Source organism: Amia ocellicauda, chromosome 10 (genome assembly GCF_036373705.1).
Source record: "Amia ocellicauda isolate fAmiCal2 chromosome 10, fAmiCal2.hap1, whole genome shotgun sequence".
Lineage (NCBI taxonomy): Eukaryota > Metazoa > Chordata > Actinopteri > Amiiformes > Amiidae > Amia > Amia ocellicauda.
The window spans coordinates 25,868,060-25,894,823 of NC_089859.1; the positions used below are offsets into that span (position 1 = coordinate 25,868,060).

At 39.1% G+C, this 26,764-nt stretch overlaps 2 protein-coding genes across 4 annotated transcripts in view; one reads left to right on the forward strand and one right to left on the reverse strand.

Annotated features, from left to right (window-relative positions):
* Window positions 1-3,433, forward strand: part of LOC136760356 (retinoic acid receptor beta) — a 59,712-nt gene extending 56,279 nt beyond the window's left edge. The window contains exon 8 of the mRNA XM_066715720.1: window positions 349-3,433. Coding sequence (XP_066571817.1) covers window positions 349-566 — 218 coding nt within the window. The 3' untranslated portion in view covers window positions 567-3,433. The remainder of the gene's footprint in view (window positions 1-348) is intronic.
* Window positions 3,434-5,032: 1,599 nt separating this feature from the next.
* Window positions 5,033-26,562, reverse strand: top2b (DNA topoisomerase II beta). Of its 3 annotated transcripts, none has more exons than XM_066715721.1 (37): window positions 26,028-26,562; window positions 22,042-22,236; window positions 21,483-21,573; window positions 20,900-20,963; window positions 20,096-20,241; window positions 19,892-19,989; window positions 19,090-19,302; window positions 18,682-18,855; window positions 18,437-18,538; window positions 18,187-18,324; window positions 17,942-18,080; window positions 17,466-17,623; window positions 16,977-17,102; window positions 16,748-16,858; window positions 16,523-16,628; window positions 16,271-16,380; window positions 15,759-15,851; window positions 15,093-15,207; window positions 14,718-14,839; window positions 14,464-14,612; window positions 13,921-14,152; window positions 13,616-13,750; window positions 13,276-13,476; window positions 12,710-12,905; window positions 12,276-12,367; window positions 12,000-12,155; window positions 10,725-10,808; window positions 10,277-10,474; window positions 10,005-10,149; window positions 9,574-9,609; window positions 8,013-8,171; window positions 7,600-7,780; window positions 7,267-7,346; window positions 7,084-7,182; window positions 6,627-6,749; window positions 6,159-6,253; window positions 5,033-5,548 (listed from the first exon to the last, which is right to left on the reverse strand). In XM_066715721.1, the coding sequence occupies exons 1-37, from the start codon at window positions 26,067-26,069 to the stop codon at window positions 5,390-5,392; spliced, it is 4,863 nt and encodes a 1,620-aa protein (XP_066571818.1). In that variant the 5' UTR covers window positions 26,070-26,562; the 3' UTR covers window positions 5,033-5,389. The 3 variants fall into 3 exon arrangements, with proteins under 3 accessions (XP_066571818.1, XP_066571819.1, XP_066571820.1); XM_066715723.1 differs by having other exon boundaries at window positions 5,534-5,611; XM_066715722.1 differs by lacking the exon at window positions 9,574-9,609.
* Window positions 26,563-26,764: the final 202 nt, after the last annotated feature.

Genomic DNA, 26,764 nt, shown 5'->3' on the forward strand with positions numbered 1-26,764 from the left:
GTAGTTGCTGTTTTAGTTTAGTGAGGGGGCAGTCTTCCCCCTGGCATAGACACGCACAGGGGCTTCACGCTTGGCTCCGTTTAGACTAGAATAAAACTCGGCGTGAGGAACCGTTTCAGTGAACTGCCACACTCCTGTCAACCTGCTGTAGTTCGGCATTTTCACTGACTGGAGATGATCTGGCAGTACTTTAATGTGACATGCTCCTGTATATCCTATAATTTCATACCTCACAGAATACAAAAGACACTCATAGAAAATTGAGAACAGGATAGTGAGGTCAATTAAAAAAACAAGCCTGGAGGATCCAGAGGCCAGACTTCAAAAAGTGTGTTTTCCTGTTTGTAGGGGCAGAGCGCGTGATCACTCTCAAAATGGAAATCCCGGGGTCGATGCCCCCACTAATCCAGGAGATGCTGGAGAATTCAGAGGGGCAGGACGCACAAGGAGCCGAGGAGAGTCCAGACAAGACCGGCGACAGCCCCGGCTCCTCCCCCACCTCAGAGGACAGTGGCACCGCCAGCCAGCCCGACAAGGACGACAAGGATGACAAGGACGACAAATAGGGCACCGAAAAACTCTTTCAGACATTCCTTTGCACAATACAGGGGGAAGACAAGGCCGGAAAAGTTTTCAAAGATGCTCTGTCTTTGCTTTACTTTTTTTTTTTTTTTTTACAACACTAAGGCCTGAAAGGACCGATGCATTGTGTATAAGTCTTATTAAGCTCTTAACCTTTTTTTTTGGACTTCAAACTGTACCCTTGAATTTCAGAGCTCCGTGGCTCAGACCCCTAAAAATGGTTTAAAACTTCAGGTTTACATTATGTAAATTCATTGCATGATGGGTTCAGAGCTCGGTAAGTGGGTTTTACTCTATATTTCTGGTTGGCATACATTGTACATACCATTATATGGTTAAACTTTGTTTCTCTAATGACTTTGTGGTGCTTTTCCATTGTCTTAAATATGACCATGTTTAAGGCAATACATCAACGTTAAAATTGGCTTATTAAGTCCTAAACAATGGTTATATAGAATGTTCTGGCTTAGTAAGGAAGTCTATTTTATATCTGGTCATATATTTAAAATTGGGTTTTGGTCTTATTTTCCAATTGAACAAAAAGAAAAGACGAGAGAAGTGGCAGAATGTGTTCTATCCCTTCTGTCGGCATAATCTGCAGCTCTGCTCAACAAGTGCTGGTGCTGTCAAGGGAGGGATTTTCAATAAGGAGACCATTTCAATTATTTCCAGCTGGCTTTGCACAGATTCTGAGTGGATTTGAATGGACCAATGTAATCTAAAATCACTTTTCACCTTTTTTTAAATTCTCCCATCAGTGTTGTTTGGCAGTATCAGTCAGATTTAAATATCAGTCATGGTCCCACTGGAGAAGACAGGTTTATTGACCGCTGCGGTCATTATTTTACACGTCAGATAGAAAGTCAGTTCCCTCAGTGAGGCAGTGTTGATGCCTGTCATGTTAGCAACAGTTAACAACGTGTTTCAGTGTGTGACTGCTGTAGTTAGGCTGATTTAAACCAGAAAACACTACACAGATGTGATTGAATGTGAGTAGGTGGTTTCTTGCTCCTCGATACACTAAAGGAAACCGACCTCTACAAGACTGAACTTTGTTTTTTGCAATCTTCATAGCACTTATCAGAAACTCAAAGCTTGCAAATTATTTTGTTAAGTTCAATGTTTAAGAGATTGCGCATCAGTGTGGTTTAATTTGACTGGTTCATTTCCAATACCCCTACTCTATAAATAATATCAGTTACAGCATCATCATGGTTTACTGTTCATGCGTTTCCCCAATACTTTTAAGTGAAGAGTTTGGATGACTGATAGGTGCTGGGATGAGTTAAAGACACATTTAGGTAACCTGTCATCCCGCCAATCTATAAATGCCTTAAAAAGAATTCTAACTTTCTGACTAAAAGATTCACTCAGTCAGTCCCAGCGATGTCACGTTTCAATTGAGCAGAAACTGGTTTAAAAATGAAAAAGGAAGCTTGGAAAATATCTGCAACCCTGCGGCCTGGGGCTCAGAGCACTGTGCCACAACAAGAATAACAGCAGCAGCAGCAGCACAGTCTAGGTCACCCCATTTCCCCCACAGTCCGTCGTGATATCTCACTGGGAGGACAATGAGCAACTGCCCACCCGCATCCCTGTCACGGCCTGAATGTCTGACCTCTGTCCCCATTCCCACTGACGGGTATGCTGGCTAATGGTTTGCTTGTATTTAAATGTGTTTGTTTTTCTATCCGTATTCTAACTTTTAATTTCGCTAGTGTGTAAATATAGTTTCTCTATTTAAAAACTCATCAATTTGTAAATACCCAGCAAATGTAATATATATATATTCGGAGTAAATGTTTCTATTGAGATAAGACCGACCAGGCTGGGACTGTCCATCCGGGAACAGGGCGGCGCTCACGTTTGTTGTTGTTGTTGTTGTTCTTGTTGTTAAAGAAACAGCAGGTGCTTGTATCTAAAACTGCCAATTCTGCTCAAAAGTTTTTATCATTGCATTTCCCAGAATTTGTGCATTTTCTGCACAATTTTTAACGGGTCTTTTGTATTCATGTCGGAGATTAAACCAAAGTAGTTCTAAATCAAATACAGATTTCTACAGCAAAACATGATGTGAATGCTCTGATATAATAAGCCCTAATACACATATCATCAAAAGGGTGAGGACCTTATATGTATTGTTTGTAAATGCAGTCAGTTATTATGTATCTTAAGTAATATGTCTAAATATATACTTATAATACAATATTATGAAAGAAAGAATACTTTTAAACATGAACTTCATATTCAACACTCTTACGTCACATACAGACAAAGGCTGAAGTCACCGAAATCGTAATACCTGTGATTCGTGATGTCATTCCTCCATTTAGTTGTATTGTTTCAAATCCGAGATACTGAATCGCATCGCTGAAGTGCAGCGCGGCGGCCTGTTCAGGTTGAAAGTGTCTCCCTGAATCCCACATATCAGACGCATCACAAGCGCTGCAAAATCGCGTTCCTGTTCGGCAGCAGACAGTCGTTTTTTTTTGGGTTGAGCCAGTCCGAAAATGTATGTAAATTGGCTGAATAAGTGAATCGCTATCCAGAAGTGTTGTAGCGTTGCGTTAATAGAAACTTTCAAATTCAGTTACCTTAGGATTCATTAAAAACACTAACGCAGGCGCAGGAACAGACCGTACACACGGACATCTCTACCTTTTCATTCGGTTCCGACTGAGCCCGTTCATTGAAACCCTGCTGTTGGAATATTATTTTGTATTTGCTATCTCTGTAATGTATTTTCACTGGCTCTTGTTTGTACATTAACAATGCTTTTTATGTTCATATACTGTTTACCTTTACCATGGAATCTCCTGGCAAAATAATAAAATATATTTATTTTAAAATACTGATGTATGCCAATTTAACTGTGACAATTAGAAGTAGTGAGTGCAAATATTAGTTAATTTTACGACTGTTATCAAAATGCAAAACTGGGACCGGGAGCAACACGTTTAGGGAATGTGACCAAGCTGGGTTTCAGACTATTCCTGTAAGGAGAAGCATGACATGAGATCACCTGCTCAAAAAGCTGTGAGCAGATGTGCTTTACATAGCTACACTTTGACAACCGTATTGCAGTCTGTTCCACCATTTCATTCACGAAGGAGAAAAGGTCTCAGTCCGTCTCAGGTAGTTCACTCCTCGGCTCTCTTCTCCCGCTGTGGCCCTAAAGTCCGCCTCGGTGTAGCTGGGTTGCTGGGTCTTTGACATCACTGCCAGCATCGCTCTGACCGTGGATGGCCTTTCTACATCTCCAGTCTTGGCAAACCTCTGTGGCCACACCTCGGCAGACGGTGCTCTCCTTCAGCGCCGCGCTTTGAAACGAACACGCTTCCACTCCACGTCTTATTGCTGGGCCGCATTCAAATATCGATTCATTGACATGTTGAAATGAGGCCCTGAACCTTTCCTTTCCTATGCATTAGAGGTAGGCTATGGATTTAAATGAAGTGCTTATGAGGGATTTATACCAGTATGATTGCATGGCTTGTTGGACGTGTATGTAGCGGCTCACATACACAGAGCCTAAGGACAGTATCATTTGTTACTTTTCTACTTTTTCAGCTTAAAACTGGAAAAAATTTAAATGTTTATCCTGCCTTGCCTCGCCCCAGTGAATGTGTTAAAGTCTACACAAACAATGAGCAAATGAGATTCTCCTACACTACCGCAACGCTCTTCTAGAGTTCATCTGCACAATACAGAACATCTAATTGCGGATGACTAATGACCTTTTCAGACACTTTTCCTGAGCCACTGCACGCTGGGGCCTTGGAAACCACAGCTAAAAACCTCGAGAAAACCCTGCCTGAACTGCGGACGCGTGCACAGCCTGATGAGGGTCCTGACTTGTGCGTCTCTGAGGCGGCTCTTTGGGATTTACCAGGTGAGGAGCATTGGCCTGTCAGTCACCGCGGGCGTCATCAGACTGCGCTCAGCAAAGTACCCATCCAAACGTGTATCAAAAACAATGCAGGGGACGGATTCATATGAAGCTCCGTGGTTTATCTGAAACTTTGTTCTCATCCAACTGGGCATCGCAAAGCAAACTGTACCTTGAATACATAAATGGGGGGTTAGTTAAATCTTAATTTCCTTTACACTGACACATCTTTGAACTGCACAATATTTGCACCGTTAATCATGCATCACTGAGCAACGAACCCGTGTGAGTGGCAGCGTTGCGACGGGCCGGGGAAAGTGTGAGCCCGAACGTTTCTTTGGGCGCGTTTCCTGTGTCCCGAACCCGCTATCAAGCAGGCTTACAAATCATAAAACAAAATAAATGTATATTATCAAGCTAAACTAAGCCTCTGTAAGGTTCATCTTAAATTTGGGCTCATATTATATTAAAATATCGAAGCACAGATTTATCCAATGAGCAAACCCAGAAGACACATTCATTTATATTAAAATACGAGAAAAGAATAAGTCCCAAATGATGTACAGTTCATAAGGTTTACTTCCAGGTTCATTTCAAAAAAGGTTTACATTTCATTTTCTTAATTTTAACAATTAAAATATGTGCTTTAGCACAGCAATCTAAACAACTTCTAAAAGCCGCCTGGACAAATACATAACATTTCAATGATAAAAAAAACAAAACTGTATATGTATAATAAAAAGTGTAAAACACCTACACAGTAAAAACCATTCAACATCATCACAAAAAAGCAAATAAAACAAAAAAAGAAAAACAAACAAAAAAAGCAAAATGTACAAAAGTCTGCAAGACAAAAGACAGGAGATATTCCACAAGAGAAGGTGTTGTTGAAAAATGTTTTGGTGCTTCTAACACCTACTAAAACATTTCAAACGCGTCCTCGTCGTCTTCATCGGACTCTGCAAAATATTTGACTTCTTTCTTGGCTCGGCCGGGCCGCTCTCGAGAGGCGGTGTCTGATCGGCCGAAGTTGTTTGTGTCAAAGTCTTCCTCTTCTGAAGCGGCTTTCTTTGATTTCTAAGGAAAAATGCATAAAACTATGACTGAGCACCGCTCTGGCATTGGCACTCATTCAAAAGTCTTAGCATGCAAGAGAACCCAAAATGTGTGTGTGAACATGTGTATTCATACAGAGACAGACAGACACCGAGTGGCACCGCGGGATGACACAAGAAAGGGAAACCACACCTAGAGCACTGTTTGAAAGGACGACAGAGCGGTTCCCCACGAAACTTATCCTCTCCAGCACTGTGTGGTGAGTTACCATGGCTGATTAAATATAATGATTATGTATCCATAGTTACCCTGTACAATCAAGAGTACACTTCTAGAGAGAGAAATGATTTCAGACTAATTTTCTGGATGTCCCCAATTAATCCTTTTCTAACCACTGCTCTATTTGTTGTGTTTTTCCATTCTCCATCAAACCTCCCTAAGCCACAGGATGGAAAGAGAAAGAAATGTGATGCACTGAGAAATCTGAACTACACTGCCAGCGAACGATATCCTTGTCTAGCACTTGCATTCATTGCTGAAGGGTTTGCACTGGAGATCCTATATAAAGCAGTCCATCACGGCCTTCGACACAGAGAGGAAGGAGTTCGATCTCGGCCGCTCTAGAACTCACCCTATTGGCGGGAGTCTTTCCAGTTTTTTTCGCAGGACTGTATTCATCTTCCTCCTCGGAGCCCGACTGTTTCCTTTTCCTCCCTCGGCCTTTACCTGAGAAACAAGCAGGCAGCCAATCAGCGCACTCGGACACGCACACACCTGCTCTTAGGGAACGTGTTTTCCGAAGAAGACATGCCAATTCCTTCATATGGTTAAAGGGAGTTCAACTCTCGATATTAGCTGAAGGACACTGTATATTGGTAGGGATTGGTTTCTGCACAGCCACCAGGTATAAAAGTATATAAACTCCCATATGGCAAAAAGTTATTCGATTTCAACTTTAAGAAAGCCTTCAATTGTTAAGGTATTCCTATATATGAAATCTTTATTATATCACAACCATCTCAATCGGCAAACGAGATGCAGTAAACACATATTCCACCAGGTGCCAGAGACCTTGGCTCACTCAAAGTCAGTGCCGTACCTTTGGGCGCAGCAGGCTTCTTTGGCACGCTGACCTCTGAGTCCGAATCCCAGGTCAGCGTCTCAACCTTCTTGGGCTTTGGAGTTTTTTTAGGTTTAGGAGGTCCATCTGAAGGCTTCTTGGCTGCGAAACAAAACAAAGAATGCATTTCAGCTGGCTTAATATTCTGGTATTGGGCACCAAACCTGCTGTTGATGAACTCATGCTATGACATGAGTTAGAAAACAGTGTAGTGCTGCTTTGCTACATATTTCTTTAATGTGAATAATTTTATCAGTTAATTATGTATGTATCTAACCTCAAAACTTTTTTTAACTGAACTGGTAGGGGGATGGAATTGCTGAACTGAGCTAATCGATATTTGTGGGCGTAAACAGATGTATAGATACAGAAGAGGAGGCCTTACAGGGAGAAGCAGTTCTGCACACAGACCTGACAATCGGTTAGTCAGGATTACCTTTCTTTGCTGGAGCGGGCTTTTCAAAGGCCGTGGGGCTGGATATCGACGAAAAGATGGGAGCGCTCTCCTCCTCGTCACTGTCAAACTTCAGTGCATCTGAGGGAGAGGAACAATGCCTTTGAGACAACAGATCACAAACTCAGAGGACACACGTCAAAGAAAAGACATCAGGCGACTTACCGCTGTCATTACTTTTTTCAGAGTATTTTGTGGAGAAAATACTCTCTGGTTCCGGTTTTTTCTTTGCTGGTGAAGGGGATCTATTTAAAAAATAAAAAAGTCGTTATTACTCTATAGACATCTTCCATAATCAGACTATCTACATGCTGTGTAAGAGATCCACCACAGGTGTGACAAAAAGAGATGCACAGAAGGCAGCATATTAGCATTTCTCACAAAATCACTTCACTCCGTCAGCTCGACGCTATGCAGAGATGTTCACTGGGCTCCACTCAAACGCAGTCATACAGAATTTAAATACCGCAGATCAAAGAGAACAATTCAAACACTCACTCTGCTAAAGGCATGGATTTAGCCGAAGGGAAGTCGTCATCCTCATCTCTCTCCCTTGTGACGCAGGAGACGTCTTTGTAACTCCTGATCGGCGGTGAAATGGCTCTGATATCGTCGTCATCCTCCTCCTCCGGATCCTCCTCTTCCTCAGAGAAATCAAAGGTATATTTGGGCTTCCCGGCTACGAAGAATAGCAGAGCATGGAGAGAGTTAAACCATGAATAGGGACACGGGAGGACAGAGCTCATACTGTTAAAGTAAAACATGCAGAGTACAACCCCAGTGCCTGCATTGCTGTGCTGAACATACACCCAGAGAGCTGCTGTTGTCTGTTGTGGTCAGCAAGCCTCAATTCTTTCCCATGTCCTCAATACTAACCCTAACCCTACAGCGTATTGCAAAGCGAGAGAAACCTGATGATCGCTGTGACTTGGTGTCGCGTGGGATGACCACGGGTTCGGTCTCCTCTAGGTCACTGTCCGATTTGGACTCGTCCTCTGACCACGGGTTCCTCTTCTTCACTTTTTTGGCAGTTCCTTTGACTGATGGTGCTCTCTTTGCTCTAGGAGTGCCTGCAAGAAACAGCAGATCAGGCATTCTTGAGAAGCGGGACAAAACAGATTTTTTGTTCACTATTTCTTTTTTTCATGTAAGGTAAATGATAAACAGATTTTTTGAAAGACCAGACTATGAGCTACCAATTGAGCATAAGGAACAACCTCCTGACTTTTGAATGTGTGTGTGTGAAATTGAGGACCAATATTTGGTCAACTCCGTCAGACACTATCAAACTAAATTTTGATTCTGATATAAACAACCCAAGAGAAGTTTGATTCATTATTTGATTATAGTTAATGTTTGGAAATATGATAAGTGTGTTATATATATTTCTTTTTATACCTATAGTTATATTAAATCCTCCATCACCAACTGGTGTTCAAAACCTACTCTCTTTTTAAGATAAATGACACACACAAAAAAAACACTTTAAAAACAAAGGAAAAGCACTGGGTGTGTTAAGTATTTTGTATATCAACCCTGTTTCTGGGAAAAATCTTAATGTATTTTCCATATTATTAATTTACCAAACTGACGGAGTTGATATCTGTCCAACAGAGTTCACATCAGAGCACATGAACAAGCCATCCAACCATGCACATAACTTTTCTACTCATTCAAATTAAACTTTCAATGCTAAGTACTTTAATTGATTCAAGAAAAGTCTGCAACTTATAACTTCGAATTTCGTCATTTTATTGATCAAAACATTTGATCCTAATAACTGCAGAATGAGAACTAGATAAGAATTAAATGTATCATTACTCTTCAGGGTACAGTATGTATATCAAATATTGTTTTCATGCACAAAGGGTGTTCTAACATTAAGACTTTATATGAATAATGTAAATTATTCTTATTCCCTTCTATTACATGCTTTGTAAGTAACCTTTTTGCTGATAAGTTGATTATTAGAGGAAACTAATGTGTTAGTCAACTGAAATCTGAAGGTGTTGACATCACCACATTAAAGCAGAACAGGGAGCAACCATTTAAATTGTTTCCAGTCTACTAATTGGTACTACAGCCTAATCAAAAAAACACATTTTGTTCATAAATCAATATCAAATCTTAACGGTTATGGCTGACATAGTTGACAGCTTATGGTTGGGACCATGATGAAATCAGTATATTTTTTTGAAATCAAAATATTTAACTCTTATAAGACCACCTGCAGTTCTTTTGCACTCAAAGGCAACAGGATGTGTGAATGGGGTGCTCAGAACGATCCTGATGTATAACTTTTTTATTTTGTTTGTTTGTTGACACAAACCCTGTACACTTTTTGTTGGAGGCCTTAATTGAGCAGAAATTAGACTGTCACACATTACTATGGCCATGTTTTTAACAAACCAAAGTTTCAGTAATTCATACTTTTTGAGAGATTTTACAATCTGTAACCCTTTTTTTAAATACCTTGATTTGTGGTCTGTTGTGTTGTGCAGGGGATTTCTTGGGAGACAAGTTTGATAGGGAAAAATTGTAAAATACTTCCATAACCTGATCAGTTGTAAGCATATATGCATGTCACTTAGAGTAAAGACTTGATCACATTTTCCAATTTCTAATAACATTTTTACTTTAAAAAACATATGGTATGGCTGGACATGTTTTGTCCCAAATCTTAAGAACGCCTGAGATACATACATGTTTTTTTATTAACGATGTCCATTTCTCTATAAACGCCTTTTAAAAAGTTCTACACCAAAATTAAATGTGGGAAAAAAACACATCCTCTACACCCTCTTCTAGAGCTTCAGGTTTTGCTCTCGACTCATGTGATTGAATTTCACGAGGGTGGGATGGACTGCAATGAGGCCAAACTGCTCCTTTCAAGAAATGCTCACCTGGTTCTTTTTTTTCTTTCTTCACACGAGGAGCTTTCACTTTGACCGCCGACTCAATTTTGATCGAATTCTCTCCCGTGGTTTCCTCTGCCATCACTCCCAGGTCATCGTCGAACTCCATCTTCACAGCTATATCCGCATCACCCTGCACAGAGGCACACAGATCAACTCCATCACACTGCATGTGGCAAAACAGATTATACAAGAAGTATTCACTGAAGTGCGTATTATAGAGGCTATCATTTGACAGCACATTATAGAGCACAACCTACCTTTTTCTTTTTTGTCATCTTCTTGGAAGCATCTGCTTTCATCGCCTGAGTGATCTGAGGCACAACCCTGCGGCCATAAGGTGAGGGCAGCGTCTCCTCCAGATGAAATTTCTTCACCTTCGGCTTGCCTACTTTGCCTTTCACCATCTTGGTAGATTTTCCAGACATCAGGTCCTCCTTTTCTTGAGCTTCCACCCTCTGACAAACATAGGAGAAGGGAGAACAGCCGGTTATGCATCACAGTTCATGAACAGAAGGAAGGAGAAGTCATTTCAGCTGCTCATCTTCTAGAGACAAGTGTTGGTATGCTAAACATGAGTTACCTGAATCTCCAGGGTTTCTTAACCAATCCGCCATGCAGGAAGTGTATCCATCATAACGGTTGAACAAAGCAGATGCGTTTGTTTTAGGGAGAGGGAAACGCACTGTGTGAACGGATGGCACTTACGTCAAGCTCCTCTATGAACACCGCCAGGTCTTCTTTCCACAGATCCTCTGAGGATTTTCTTTGGAGGTCTTGTAGTTCACCTTTCTACAACAGAAATGAAATATGAAATCTAACCAACTCATGCTAATTGATCTGACAGTTTTGGAGTGGTCAACCAAAATCAAAACTGAAACACAATCTGTTGGTCAATGCCAAAGCACGGTTTGGATCATGCTCCATATTTATTATTGCAACGCCACAGCTGAACAAGTGATATACACCGATCAGCCATAACATTATGACCACTGACAGGTGAAGTGAATAACACTGATAATCTCGTTATCATGGCACCTGTCAGTGGGTGGGATATATTAGGCAGCAAGTGAACATTTGATGTGTTAGAAGCAGGAAAAATGGGCAAGCGTAAGGATCTGAGCGACTTTGACAAGGGCCAAATTGTGATGGCTAGACGACTGAGTCAGAGCATCTCCAAAACTGCAGCTCTTGTGGGGTGTTCCCGGTCTGCAGTGGTCAGTACCTATCAAAAGTGGTCCAAGGAAGGAAAAGCGGTGAACCGGCGACAGGGTCATGGGCAGCCAAAGCTCACTGATGCACGTGGGGAGCGAAGGCTGGCCCGTGTGGTCCGATCCAACAGACGAGCTACTGTAGCTCAAATTGCTGAAAAAGTGAATGCTGGTTCTGATAGAAAGGTGTCAGAACACGCAGTGCATCGCAGTTTGTTGCGTATGGGGCTGCGTAGCCACAGACCAGTCAGGGTGCCCATGCTGACCCCTGTCCACTGCCGAAAGCGCCTACAATGGACACGTGAGCATCAGAACTGGGCCACGGAGCAATGGTAGAAGGTGGCCTGGTCTGATGAATCACGAATTCAAGGTGTTGACTTGGCCTCCAAATTCCCCAGATCTCAATCCAATCGAGCATCTGTGGGATGTGCTGGACAAACAAGTGTGATCCATGAAGGCCCCACCTTGCAACTTACAGGACTTAAAGGATCTGCTGCTAACGGCTTGGTGCCAGATACCACAGCACACCTTCAGAGGTCTAGTGGAGTCCATGCCTTGACGGGTCAGTGCTGTTTTGGTGGCAAAAGGGGGACCTACACAATATTAGGCAGGTGGTCATAATGTTATGGCTGATCAGTGTACAACAATTCAAGGTTGTTGTTTTTCTCCTAATTGTGGAAAAGTTAAATCCAGAGAACTGTGATGTCCTATATCATTTTCACTGCACACCATCTATGATAACACACAATAACAAGGCAACAGAAAGCTGTACCTTAGCATCCCTCTGCTTTAGGAGATCTTCCACTTTCTCTTTAGTCAGGCACCACAACGGCATGCCGAGGATATAATTGAAATTAGGGCCGGTGGACGAGCCAGAGTCGATGGAGCTGGTATCGTCGTCTTCATCCGCAACATCCTCTTCCAGCAACTGCTCAATCACAAACAAGAACAGAAAGCAGACAGTAAAGCAGCTGCTTTACGTGCTCTTTTACTGACAATAAATGTACGACTACTAAGAATAATCATTATAGCAATAATAAAAGCAAACCTTTTCTTGAGCCTTGTTCCAGGCCGCTACAGGATCAGATTCGTACCCCCTCTGGACAAGCAATCGGATCAGATCTCGCTTTGATTTATTCTCTAAAAAATACAGGATACACTGATTAACAATAGAGAGAAAAATAAACAGATTCTAATATACACTGCATGGAATTAAAGAGTAATGTGCTGCCTAAAAGAGTGACACTTACTATGAAACTTCAAACCACTTCACATTAAAGAGCGATCAACATACAATTAAAATGTGACAAATAGTAAAGCAGACTGCAATGTATATTTCTATTTACTTTCTAAAACACATCATTTAATTGGTCTGGTATCTGTTTTTATGCTGCCCTTAGGTTGTGTTTGGACAGGAAGTATATGTGAAGGAAATATATTTCAAAATGTATGGTCATTGATGCAAAATAAATCCGTATTTACCAATAGATATTTTCCCCTCGATCTTCTCCAGGACAAAGCGCGCCTGATTGGACAGTTTGGCAGACTCTGCACCCAGCATTCCCACCAGCCAGTCTTTCCGCAGTTTATAGTAATGTAACCGAAGCTCAAAGAATTCCTTCAGGATGTCCTGCACCGTCTCATACTTCTTCATACAGCCCATGTGGTCAAAGAGGACCTGTCAGGCAAACAGAAAACAATGACAGCTCATATTGTTGGAGTGTTTTCCATTTTAGTGCAATAGGATTATTGTTATTCTTTCAAATAACAGAGACAGGCATGAAAATACAATATATTTAGTCTTTTTTGGGGTCTTTAAATCAATGCAAATCCTATAAATCATTCACAGTCTGCAAGAAATGAAACGCTGATGAAGACTAATAGGCCACAATGTTTATTTTTCCCCAAACTGCTTTAGACTTGGGATATTTATGAAAACTATGCACACTTCTAAAGATATAAATTGATAATGCTTATTTAAAGAAAAAGTGTATTCTTATTGAGGGTGGATTTTATTTGGGGATTTTTTTAGAGTTAAAAGCACTTGCCATGGAGTTGCAGGTTAGACTGGACTGAAGCTTGAAGACTTTGTGCAGTCCGGCGGCCTCTGCTTGCATCAGTTTGTCCTCTGTCATTCTCACCACAAATTTAACCGTGGCATCAGTGTGATACTCCTTATAGTCGGTAATCAAAGCAGGAGTCTTTTCTGTGCCTGTAAGCATTGGCTCAAGCACCTGCTCTTTGTAAGCCTAAGAACAGGAACAAAAATATTATCAGAAAATAAATAGTATAATATATATTAGATCCTGCCAAAGTCTGAAATGAACAATTTGAATTACAAGTTTTTAACAGCCATTTGGACAGAAAACAGGAAAAAAGGGAACATACCTGTGTCCACGTCCTGACTGGCAGTTCAGTGATCTCAACTGTGTTCTTGTCCAGGACAGAGATCTCGCCACTCACCATGTACTGGTTCTGACCCAGCTCATCAATGGTACCTTTGAAGTTCTTGTAACTCGGAAGCTGTTAAAGGCAAAGTATTTGACATTAAAGTCACAATTTACAATGTAAAAACGAACAATAAACTACATCATAAACTACATTTCACTGGTTGACAATTTGATACTGTCACAGTGATACGACCCATTTATTGCTTGTTAAGGAGAAAGATGGTAATGATATTAAGACGTTACCATGGGCAGTGGATCCTGGTGACTGAGCATTCGATTGATGTTGTTCACAATCTCTCGGGGGTCATAATTTGGGATTTTGCAAGCCCATCCTGTTCCGATACCTTCTGCTCCGTTTACCAGAACCATTGGGATGATGGGAATGTACCACTCTGGCTCAACCTTCTGGTTATCATCATATAAGAACTTTAGCAAGTTAGAATCCACTGCTGGAAACAGCAACTTTGCCAAAGGACTGCGTGGAGGGAAAAAATATATATATAATAAACACCCACAGCACTGTTAAAGTCTAAAGACCCGTGTTTTGAATGAGCAACCAATTATTCTGGAATCTTGCCTCTATGAAGATGAAGAACCACTTTCCTGTTTTGAAACCAGCATCTCTGCTGCAGAATCACTTACAGGCATTTCCTATTCTACATGATATCCTGTTCAATAAAGCATATCTTTCATGTCTTCCTTTGAAAAGAGATGATACTAATTGAGTCAGAAAGACAAAACTACTACAAAACTGTCCGACTGATTAAATACTCAAATCTTTTTCACCTTAGCAATGTGAAGATATAACGGGGACTGGCAGCATCCTTGCCCCCATTGATTCTGGTACCGAACTGGCCGAGGGGCTGCAGGATGTTCACATTGTTGCTCCCGACGAAGTTTTGGGCCAAGTTCACAATGGTCATCATCAGAGCTTGCTGTGTTTAAAATCACACACAAAAAACACAAATAAATCTGTCTGTCCATATCCAGGGCATCATTTTATATTCAAAATGAAGGAAGCAACATCACATTATACCCACCTCACCGTGATGATACGCCGACATCTCAGCCACTGACCCAGCCAGCTGAGCAACCTTCACCTCTCGCTTGTCATTTCTCTTCATGCAAGTAAACAGAACCTTCCTCTGACCAGGTTTCAAGCCTTTAATTAATAAATAAATAAATAAATAAATAAAACTATGTAATCAGCACTTTCTCTGTAAGGGGGTGGACTACTCTTTATGTCCTGCATCACAGCCATAAAATGGATGAACTGGAAAATATTTTTGTTGAATTTCATCAGTTTTAGATACCGTAGTCATTTAACTTTTCTATACGTTACTTTAAAAAAAGTGTGTTATTATTTAACTTCAAATCACCCTGATGGCCACAGAAACAAAACCAATATCACCTACCATCAACAAGGGAAGGAATGGACCGCTCGTTGTCGGAGTTTGAAAACAGAATCAGTTCTTTGTTGATGAAGTCGTTGTAGGTCAGGTGCTTTGTTTGTGTGCCATACAGATATTGCTAAAAAGACGCAAAGAAGCATGTTAATATATACATAGTGACAAAGCACGGGGTGTTGTAACACACCCCTGGCAGCTCAGACAGGAGACACACAGCTGCAGAAAATAACAGCGTCCATCCTATAAAAAAGGCAGTGACCCTGCAACTGAATTGCAAAGTACCTCAAGGGAAACTCAAGGAGGGAGACTAGGAGAGGTTTAGAGCTATGAGAGTGAGCGAGTTAAGAAGCAACTGATGTTTTTCTGATTGCTGACCACCTGGCACTTGAATTTTTGACTCTTTTGGGGAACCCCCTTACTGGAAATGGAACCTGGACCGGACAACAACCACAAAGCCAGCCGTCACAGCATTCAATTGTGAAGAATGCCAGACTGCATCCAGGTATTTACATCACCATCTATAAGTGCAGACATCTTAAAAATAATTATTCTCATAACCTTACATTAACAGTGTCATTACTCCATACTCAACATCCAAAACACAAGTATTATAACCAGTCACAACCACTTCGGTTTGTGGTTTGAAGGGGTTTCTGATTCTCTAGCACTGACCTCTGGTAAGCCATGTAGCCTCCTTTGCCGTCTGTCTTCCATGAAATTTGTGAGCCACTCTTTCCTGTCGTCAGTTTTCTTTTTACTAAATGCCTGTAATGCCACAGTATAAGAACAATTAATAATAAAGGTCATCATTTAAATGCAGTACAGAAAGCCCAGTACACATGTAATTCCTATTTAACCTGTCTCAGTAATTCACAGGTTAGAGCACTACAGAACACACACATAGGTAAATCAAATCACTGCTTCAGTGACACGTTGCATTTACAGGAAAGTTCATGTCATTTTAGCATCATTGGAATGAATGCAAAAATGCTACAGAATGTGTGCTGGAGAATCATATGGATCCCATGGACAAAAATCAAGCAGCAAGTGGAATATTTTGATGAGAAAGATCTGCAATACCATACCAGCAGAACATGTCCCCTGCTATGTTTTCGATTAAAATGTTAATATTGACAATTGGACTTTATTCAACAATATCGCAATGTATAGCAAATCAACATTACCAGGGTAATGGCAGCATCGTCTTCTGAGCCAGCGTATCTAAACATGATCCTGTGTCTTTCCATATCAGCAAAATACTCTTTTGCTTCTTTACTTGTGCTGGTACCCAAACCTACAAAACAAACAAATGTATAGTTATCGGCAATCAGACATTGATATTGATATTGAGAATAAACCAGCTACATAGACCAAGGAGGCCTCAGACCAAGCAAGAAGAAATGAGGACAATCAATGTAATCATACTTTACACAGACCTTTGTAGTACTTTATGTGCCAGGTTTTGTAGTTTTCAGTCTGCTTCTTCCATTCATCAAACTCTGGAATGCTGTAAAATGCAAATTCTTGTTTGTTCTTGTGAACCTGCAACGAGGAAAAGGATTAAAACAGGCAAAATACAAAAAATGTAACGCAAAATTTCTGTCAAACATACTTGCTAAGACAGCATGTTTTGTTGTTAATTTGATGCCACAAGACCACACCTTTACGATGGGCGTGATGAACTCCTCCAGAAAACTGTGCCTCAGCAGAGATGGCCAGTTGTGGTGAAAGAAGTTGATGAGTAAACCTTTGATGTGGGATCCATCTTGATCCTAAAATTGAATAAAATATCAACACAGTGGTCGCGTTTAACGAACTGATATAGATTATTCTGCATCATTCATAACAGGGCAGACTTAAACCTCGAACGATTTGAAATAGCTGCCCAACCTGATCAGTCATGATCATAATCTTGCCGTAGCGCAAGGTACGGAGCGACTCCGCATCATCGTAGCTCTTCTTATACTGCAGACCCACAATTTTTATAATGTTGTTGATTTCGGCATTCTCCATGATCTAAATGAAAGCAACAATAAGCAATTAACTCAGTTACATTTGCATCTCATTAATGGTGAATGGATTTAAATCCACATGACAGCTTATTTAACAGAATAGTTACTTGCATAATAAAATAAAAACAACAATTTAAATCAGTATATATTATTTACCCATTTCTCATTTTAATCTACTTTAACAGTAAACGTAAAATAATAGTTTTTTTTTTTTTTTAAACTGGGCTGAATGTTTCCAATCCATTGATTTAACAGAAAATAATTCTGATCATGAAATGGAAACAGAACTTCATATCAACATTTCTACACAACTAAAAATAGTATTAGCTATTAGTTCAAAGGTACAGTAAAACATGCTTCAACGTACCTGTTTGTGTGATGCTTCTCGCACATTGAGGATTTTACCCCTGAGTGGGAAGACTCCATAGCGATCTCGACCAATGACTCCGAGACCTGAGACAGCCAGGGACTTGGCCGAATCTCCCTCAGTCAAAATGAGAGTGCAGTCGGAGGAATGTTTGCCACCTGTAAGAGAAACAAAAGATTTAGAAAATATTGGACATTGGAGTTGTATTAGACATATGATTAGAGAAACTAATGATACTCAATGAATAAATTAAAGTAATGCAGAAAGGTTTTAATATTTATTTATATTTATTGAAAGAGATGTACCAAAACTTCAAATTAGTCAATACTGCTCTTTGTAATTGTTGAAAAGTTGATATTACAAATCTACTAAAGATCTAGTGGAAAATTCTTAAACTATGGAACATGCTCAATGGGGAATTTATTTCTGAATAAACAGCTACACTGGGATAACTGTTTCATGACATTGAGCATTACCAGCATCGTTTGCATCATCCAATTTTGGGATTCCCTTAATTTTGCTGTACTTCACCGATGAACATTTCTTATTGAGTTGTGTCTGTGCTTTGAATTTCACCCAGTTGAGTATGCTTTCGACAACACCACAGTTGGTTGCCTAGGTTCAAAAAATAAAAAGGTTACAAAATCCTTTTATTATTATTATTATGATAAATCAATAATAAGACAATTTAAAGTAGATCATTTTGAAGCCAAGTACCTACCGCTCTAATGAATTTCTCTGAAAGTACACATTTGGATCCAAAGTTTTTGGTTTGGAGTGTCATGTTTTCCTTCGTTTGGGAATCAAATGTTGGGTTCTCAATTAGTGCATTAACAAAAACCCATATATGATTCTTAACCTGTTGAAAATAGAAGATTAATCAACCTCACATTTTAATTTACAATAATGTATGTACATAAATTCATCACACAAAACAATTTCACAAAAAACAAAAGGAAGCAGCAGCAAACCTGAAATGGCTTCACCGAAACCCCTGCTTTGTTCTTCTTTTTCACCACTTCGATCAGCTTTGCAACTATCTGATCAACTACATAATCAATGTGCCTGCCACCCTAGAAAGAAACAAAGTGGAAACAATTTGACTCATACTGGAAGTTTAAGGATTAAAGTGTAGCATTTTACAGACAGGAGAGCAGACAACACAGTATTGTAATAAATCAAAACTGAAATCTGTCTCACTGGCAGTTTCACCTACCTTTGTGGTGGCAATACTATTCACAAAGCTGATTTGCTGAAAGCCCTTTTCACTCATAGTGAGGCAAACTTCCCATCTCTCATTCACAGACTCATTAACCACCTTCAGTGCAACACCAGTCTCATCCAGCTTGTCCTTTACGTACAGATCTACGTAGCTGCGGAAGCCATTAACCTGAAAAGAAGGATCGAAACACTGCAAGTAAGAATACTGAGTGTGTGGTTGCGGGAAACTGAAAAACATGTAATTACTGCAAATGGCAATAGCACACTGGGCAATAAATGACAGCGTAAACATGAAATCATGACCACACGAGTGTATATGTGTTTTTTATTGTTTATTTTTGTAAGCAAACAGTGTAAAGGCTGTGAAACATGATTTTCAGGTGTAATTTTAAGAGAAACTTACTGGCAGTTTCTTTCCATTAAGAAGAACTTTGACCCCTCTGCAAGACCCTGCTATGTCATAAGCTCTCCTTGTGAGAAGGGCAACAATATCCTTATCCAACTTGTCCATTTTGAACTTTGCCAAGTCTGGCTGGAAGGTAATGCATGTGAAGTCATCCCCATCGAATGATTTAATTTTTGGATCACTTGTCTTTGTCATGTTGTTCATCCAGGTCTTGAAAAGAACAAAAGATGAATGAGTACAGGTGAGCGAGAAATACATTTTTCAATGGAAAAGATTTAAATAAACTCGGAACACAGAGTTTGTCAAATACCAAAGTTCCAAGAATCACAAGAATGATTTTAGAAAAAGTGAGACGTGCTTCACCCAAGAAACTCAGCCTATTTAATACCCACTTTTGAAGTGCAGTAAACAAATCAAAAGCCTTCATAAAAAAGTGCCAAAACACGTGAAGGAATTGTGCCCAAACCAAGTTTCATATCACAACCTTGTGTGAGATATTATAAATCCACTTACCTTCAACCTGTTACATCAACAATAACCTTGAAAAATGTTTAAAAGTTGTATTTTATTTGTAGGAATTTTTAATAAATAATAAGTAACTGTAATGAACCACACTAAAATGCCACATTTCTGTTAAAAATAATCAACACACATTTTAAATAGTTTGTCAAACATTAGTCTGATGCAGCAGCAAATCTGAAAATGAAAACATTGGGTCAAACTCTATGATCATAAGTTTACATCATGCATGATTTAAAATCTAACCATGGGAAACAAATGTAATGTTAAAAATCCAAACCTGTTTGAAGCTGTGTTTGTATTCCTTGCATGCAGTTTCAACTGTAAATTTTGTGCTGAAAATATTGCAGAGTTTAGCACCATAACCATTCCTACCACCTGAAAGGAAATAAATGACAGAAAGACTTAAAATTAATATTGAAATTGATACATGTATATCTTTAATGAGATCAATTTAAATTCCAATTCCAAACAGCTCTCTCACCTGTCACTTTCTTTTCCTCATCATCGTAATTACTCGATGTTAAGAGCTGTCCAAAGATCAAAGCTGGAACATACATTTTCTCATCTTTGTGCTCCACCACTGGAATTCCTTTGCCATTGTTCCATATGCTGATAAGGTTCGCTTCACTGAAAAACAAGGCACACAAATAAAATCTGAAGTAATAAATTATACATTACCTTGTGTATAAATCAGGCAAAGCAGGAGAGATGGGACCAAAAAAAAACTGAAGGAGAAAATAAAATGATGAAATGTAGTGCAATCACTGTAAGAAGTCCTCGGAGAACACAGTATTTACAGGTATCTCCATCATATCACAGCTTAGGCTCTCCCAATAAAATAACATTTAATAGTTGAGACTTACTATAGCCTTTCTCAGCATATTCCATTTGACTTTTACTCCCAGGACTTTGGAATTCTTCAAACTACATTACATGACTTCTTTAATATTTCAGGGAATCGACAGCCCATACTAAAAGCTTCATTAGCAATTCTGTTGTGACTAACTGCATTACTACAAATAAGATTAACACCTTTTCATCATAGTGCTAACACTTCTCCCTGATATACTCAGCAGGGCGTCCAGATTGGTAATATAGGATAGCTCTTAATGAACACAAGTGAAATATCAATTGGCCATTTATAGAATGAACCCGAATGTGGAAACATATACAGAAACAATAACAGAGAAAATTCTACAACTAGCAAGGGTGGAATTTCGACTGTTCTGGCCATTCATGCAGATTCGGAGCAGCATGATTGTGATGGGATGCAAGATCTACTTACGGGTCAATGGTTATTTTAATAGAGGACATGTTCTTGTCCCTCTGCTTATTGTCAGCTGCATTCACTACAGAAAAGAAAAAAAAAGACATCTGGAAATAGAACACACATTGTTGCACTAAAATCCACAAGACTTTCCATTCCATGATGCCTACATAGTGTTCTCTGGTGCCCCCTCCACCTGGCAATTTAATTCATAGTCCTTTTATTTTTTAGAATTGTGGATTCCCACCCAATTGTTTGTGTGCCTGTCCATTTTTTGATGTTTATTCTTAGATTATTTTTGAACATGGATAAAATATATATTCCAGATAATAAACATCTCATGAGAAGAAACAATAAGAGGTGAGGGGTTTATCAGAGCTGCAAATGTTATAAGGGAAACAATCTTCACAAACATGTTTCATTAATATACTAATTATCTCCAGCTACACTTGCAAACTGACACTCAAAACATGACTAGTGTGCTAGAACTTCAGATCCTTCTACATTATATATGTAATTTATCCACAAATATTACCACACTAAATCAAGATCCATAAACCTAGTGTAACAGCAAATATGTTATGAAAATGTACAAACATACCAAGAATTTCATCAAAGATTTTGTACAAGCCAGGGACATATGTTATTTCCCTTAAATTCATTCCAATATCTTCATCAAAAACCCACATTTGCTGAAAAACATTAAAAAGTGTTTAAGTTAGATCATACAGATTATTCTATTTTTGTGAATGATATGAAAAGCTGAGAGTTATCAAAATTCCTGACATAGAACATTCTGATTTTAGACTAATGCAACTAAAACACAACTGAACACAACAGAGAATTGAATGAAAATCACAAATCAAGGCCTCCTTTGCTACGAACCTAACTTCATGACAATCCCAATATAAGAATATCTCTGCCATGCAACCATGTGTTCTTTACCATTATGGTGCTGGTCATACAGTAACAAATTAGAGAAAATACCGCCTCAGGGTTATTTAAGAACTGCTGAATTTCATAAAATAGGCTGGATGTAACACTGTTTATTTTCATCTATTTTTTTTCAAAGTTTCATTTTATTTCCCCCCAACATCAATGTAGAAATTGACAGAAATAATTCCCTGTGTTGACTAGGCTGTTGACTAAGGGTAACTAACCTGGGTTACAGGTTCAACAGAGCCAATGTAAGTATCTGGACGGAGTAGGATGTGCTCCAGCTGGGTTTTCTTCTGATAAACTCGCTCCACGGACATCTTTTTGGAGCTCTCCTTCTTGGAAACCTCACTCTTGGCACCATCGCCCTTGGCATTTGCTTCCTCCTTTTTGGCAGCATTGTTCTTATCAAAGAGGGTCTGTTAAGAAACATAGTTTAGAAACCGTTAAAGAAATACATCATGGTGTTGTACAATCACAAATCAACTAACACAAGGGCAATGCCAACTCCTGCCCACTTCTGACTGCCTAGATCCAAAGCCACACAGGGTGGCACCATGGAGAGCAGCACCAACTAAATATTTCAGTGTTACAGGGGATACTTCAAAATGTACATTTCATCCAGATGGGCAGTTAATGATTCTATCAGAAAACTATGTTAGCATGCTGTTCTAGTCCAACACTGCCTAAAATATTTGTTGACATTCAGAAACCAATTAGGAGGGTAAACAACCAAAAACAAATTCATTTTTGCCTGTTTGGTTTGAAAGCATTACATGAAGGAAAAAAGGCAGTTTTCAGTTGTGGACAAAATCAATGTTTCTTATTAATTCATTCAGCATTTACAGAAACAAGCCTCATTAAAGATGAAAGCATAATTGATGAAGATAATGAGCCATGACCAATAATCTTATGTCAACATGCTCCCTGTGTATTAGTCCTTAGGGAAGTAACAACTTCAGGCTAGGCTATGATGTTGGTCACCAAACCAGCTTGGAAGTTTGATCTTGTTATATATCACAAAGTAGTACTTTTTCTAGATATTGTCTTACAAGTACCCAATCAGAGACTTTAAAAATGGTATTACTACACTCCCAATTTCTTAGTACACATGAAAGTCCTGTGTTCTGCATAACTTCAATGGTGGGCATGAATAAATTGGGTTTATTTTATTTGGGAATAAACAGCCATTTATTGGGTACTTACAGGACACATCATATTGATATGCATTTATATAAAAAAAATGTTTTCACTTGTGCACCTGTTTAATTAAGTGAAAGAAGTACAAATCAGTCAAGTGAAATGGTTGACATGTATTGTTAATAGTTAGCAAGTAAAAGGGAAAAAGACCACGGCTGTAACTACAAATACCGGCATTCAGACAATGGTATAGTCATAGCTGCAGCTCTGGGGTGTCAATCCATGATACATCAACCATCCAGTAATACCATACCCTGTCTGAGGTCAACATCTGGTTGATAACACTCCCTAACTAACCTCTACTCAACCTCAATTTTTTCTAGAGACTTCAAGAGAGACAAAACAAATGATACATAAAGTAACACCTTCCAGTTACAATATTTGACCTTGGGATAAAATTTGACCTCCGAAATTAAATCTGGGAAATTCTCAGCCTCTCCATGCTTATAAAGAACACGATACGTGGAAGTTGATAGTTATGGCATGCTGTCTAGGGGAACCCATTCTATTTAAACAAATACAAAAGTTCAGGTTATCCTGTATGTTACCATTCAATATATTTAATTAATGAGTCTTCCCTCCAGAATTAACTTTCTTCCCTTCTAAATGCATTTCGGTATCATTATCAGAATGGATAGTACAGGTTACTCGGAGTAAGTTACATTTGTAGAAAAAAAATACAGAAAACATACATGGCCATCACTGGAATGGCTACAGCAATCCAGGGTAAAACAAAACCTGAAATTGACTAGGCAGCTGCAGTTATTCAGTTGCAAAGTGAGACATGTGCCATCTATGTTAAACTAGCTTCTGCCATTCATTCTGAGAAATCACATTATCACCAGTAACAACAATATGAAGAAATCATGCATTTCCTTTCCCTGTATATCACAACAGTTATATACAATTGCCATGATTAGAATCAAGAGTCACAATTTCTCCATTGCAGAACATTTAAATGCAGGTCTTTAGCTTTATGCACAGTTATTGTCCTCTAGTTCAGATTTCTTTTCATCATCTGTACAATTCTAAGAAACAACCAATTTTGGCTTGTTCATTCCACAAGACATTTCTAGCCTCTTATCTTCCAGCTCATTAAATTCTTTTTATTAAATCTATTTTGTGCTTTAGACTAGTTTATTAATGAAAGACGGTTGGTAAAACAAAGCTATTATTCTTTGGAGCAGCTTGAATGTGAAGTGAATGTGTAATTTGGGAAATACATATGCCATTATACTATTGCCCCGTGTTTTTAAAAGAATGGGTGTATTTTCCCATAATATTATCTTCATCCTGAGGCTGAACATTCCCTGAAAAAAGTAGACGTCAAGAATTGAGCCAGGCTCTCACGCTATCACATATTTAAACTATTTTCTAAACTTTTGTTGTAACGTGTAATTTCAATTATTTTGCCAAAGAAAGAACCATAAATAGTAAGAAAAATGTCTGCAGCTGGTGACATACAAATCCAGCACAAATAATACACTCACAATAAATTACATGACTGCACTCAGGTAAACTCCAGAACAGTTTATTAATTCAGCTTTCAAATACAGAATCAAATCATATCTAGACGTTGTATAGGGAGAAATGCTTTATGTGGGGGTTTAGTCATACACACTATCCTGCCTAGGTTTATGTTTTGATTAGAAAAAAAAAAAAAAATTGAATTTATTGAGACAGGTACCTACACCGATCTCAAACCAACACCCAAACAAATATACTCGATCCCTTACAAAAAGTTTCATGTTTATGGTACAAGCAAGACACATTTACACATCTAACAGAAAACATGACAACATAAGAGAATGACATTGAGAACAAATCAAATAAGATCGAAAGATAAACTAATATTTTTACATGGATGAGCAACAAAACAAAGCCTCAATTTCAAGGGTGGGATATGAAAGCAAAAATGTATTTGAATTGGAGCCATTCCATTTATTCTACAATAAGTAATTAAAAACTTTAGATGAACTTATTCATTATAATCACAGCTTTCCCTTCAATCGTGTTACTGTATGTGCAAGTTCTTTTTAATTACTCACTTTTGTTTCATGTTTTACATTATATGCAAATGTGTGTGTTTTGTTAAATATATATTTTACCAATTGCAAAACCTTGATTTGGGCATTGGAAACTTCCATTAAAAATCAATATTTTCCCCAATAAATGATTGCCAAAACGTTATTCCTCCTCATGCATTTAATATTAATAAATACTTAAAGCTGCTTTGCAAAATGTGTATAAAGATAAATCTTGATTAAGATCATTAAAATAGTTGGCATGGCAGACATTTCCCAATGTCCAATCTAGGACACTGAACCGGGTGAAAGGTTTGCCCCAGCCTTAAACATAAATAAATAAATGCGGGATTAAAATGCCCGATTTAAGTGCTGGGACTGCAAACCAAAATGTTGCTCTGCCTCTTCAATACAATGTGCGTCTCCAGGCCAGATGCTCTATTGTTTACACCACTAGTGGCAATAACTGTGCCGAGGCTGCTGCTGCGCCTGTGTGGCTATGGGGCAGCTAACAATGAATGAAATCATAACCATCGCTTTAAAATTTAAATACCCTGGATAAGTACCAACTTGTGACACCCGGGACCTTATTACTTTCTAGTGACAGAAGTGAAATGGACCCAAACACAATACCGTGCACAGGGCACAAAGAACTTTTTGGGCAGCCAGCTACTTCAGCGCTGCAGCCCAGAACATGCCAGCTTGATTTAAAACACTTAATTCAATTAAAACACCTTTTCCTTTCCCTGTAAGATAAAGATCGGACACAGCAAAACTTTTTCGCAAACACGTCCATATTCACGTTCATATTCAATCTATAGCCATGTAATGAAACACACTACCTAACCCGGCGCCTGGGTAAGGGGCATTTGTCTGCAGCGGGATTGCAAACAAGACCCAAACCTGCAATATTCATGATGGTGCTTGTTAAAATATCCGAAAACATATTGAAAAGGTAGAATTAAACTATCCTTTTTTGAACTTACCACCCAAGTCAAACCCCCGCTTCCTGCTCCTCCGTTAGACATCTTCCTTTTGTGTTTTCCTAAATATTCTGGGCTGAATTTAAAAAATTCACTCCAGATTGTTTCTTTTAAAAACGGTACATAAAATCAGAAAACGCATTAGAAAAGTGGACCCATTTGCATCGCTATGTATATCGTTTCTATTCACAGATCGCCTCTTGGAAGTATTAAAATGTCCGATGAAAACCAAAAAAAAGCTGCCCGGGATGAAGAGACACTAGCACGGCTATTGTTAAAATCGACTACCGGCGGCTGGTTAAGGCCTATAATATAATCCTATTTCGTTTCTTAAAACATGTATAAATACTGTATAAAAACAGTTAATTTAATAAGTTCATAGCATTTTAATGAAGTAGAAAATAAAAAAAAAGTAACAATGCCTAAATAAAAGGTCTGTACAACATTAACTCTTCCCACACTCCGGTTTTCCTTCAGAAACAATAACACCGCCGCTTCCTCCGTCCGGCACCACCATCCGCACGGCGACGAGCCCCTGCGAGTGAAACGGACCAATCACACAGCGCCGTCCCCTCCAGCCGGCACAGCCACCAATCAGAAAAATCAAATGTGCCACCGTGACGTACACTCTGATAGCAACAACAAAACCATCTCAGAGAGGAGAGAGGACTGATTCCACCACAGACTGAAATGATTGTTTAACACTGACAATAAGAACTTGAATTTAAAGTATCAGAAGA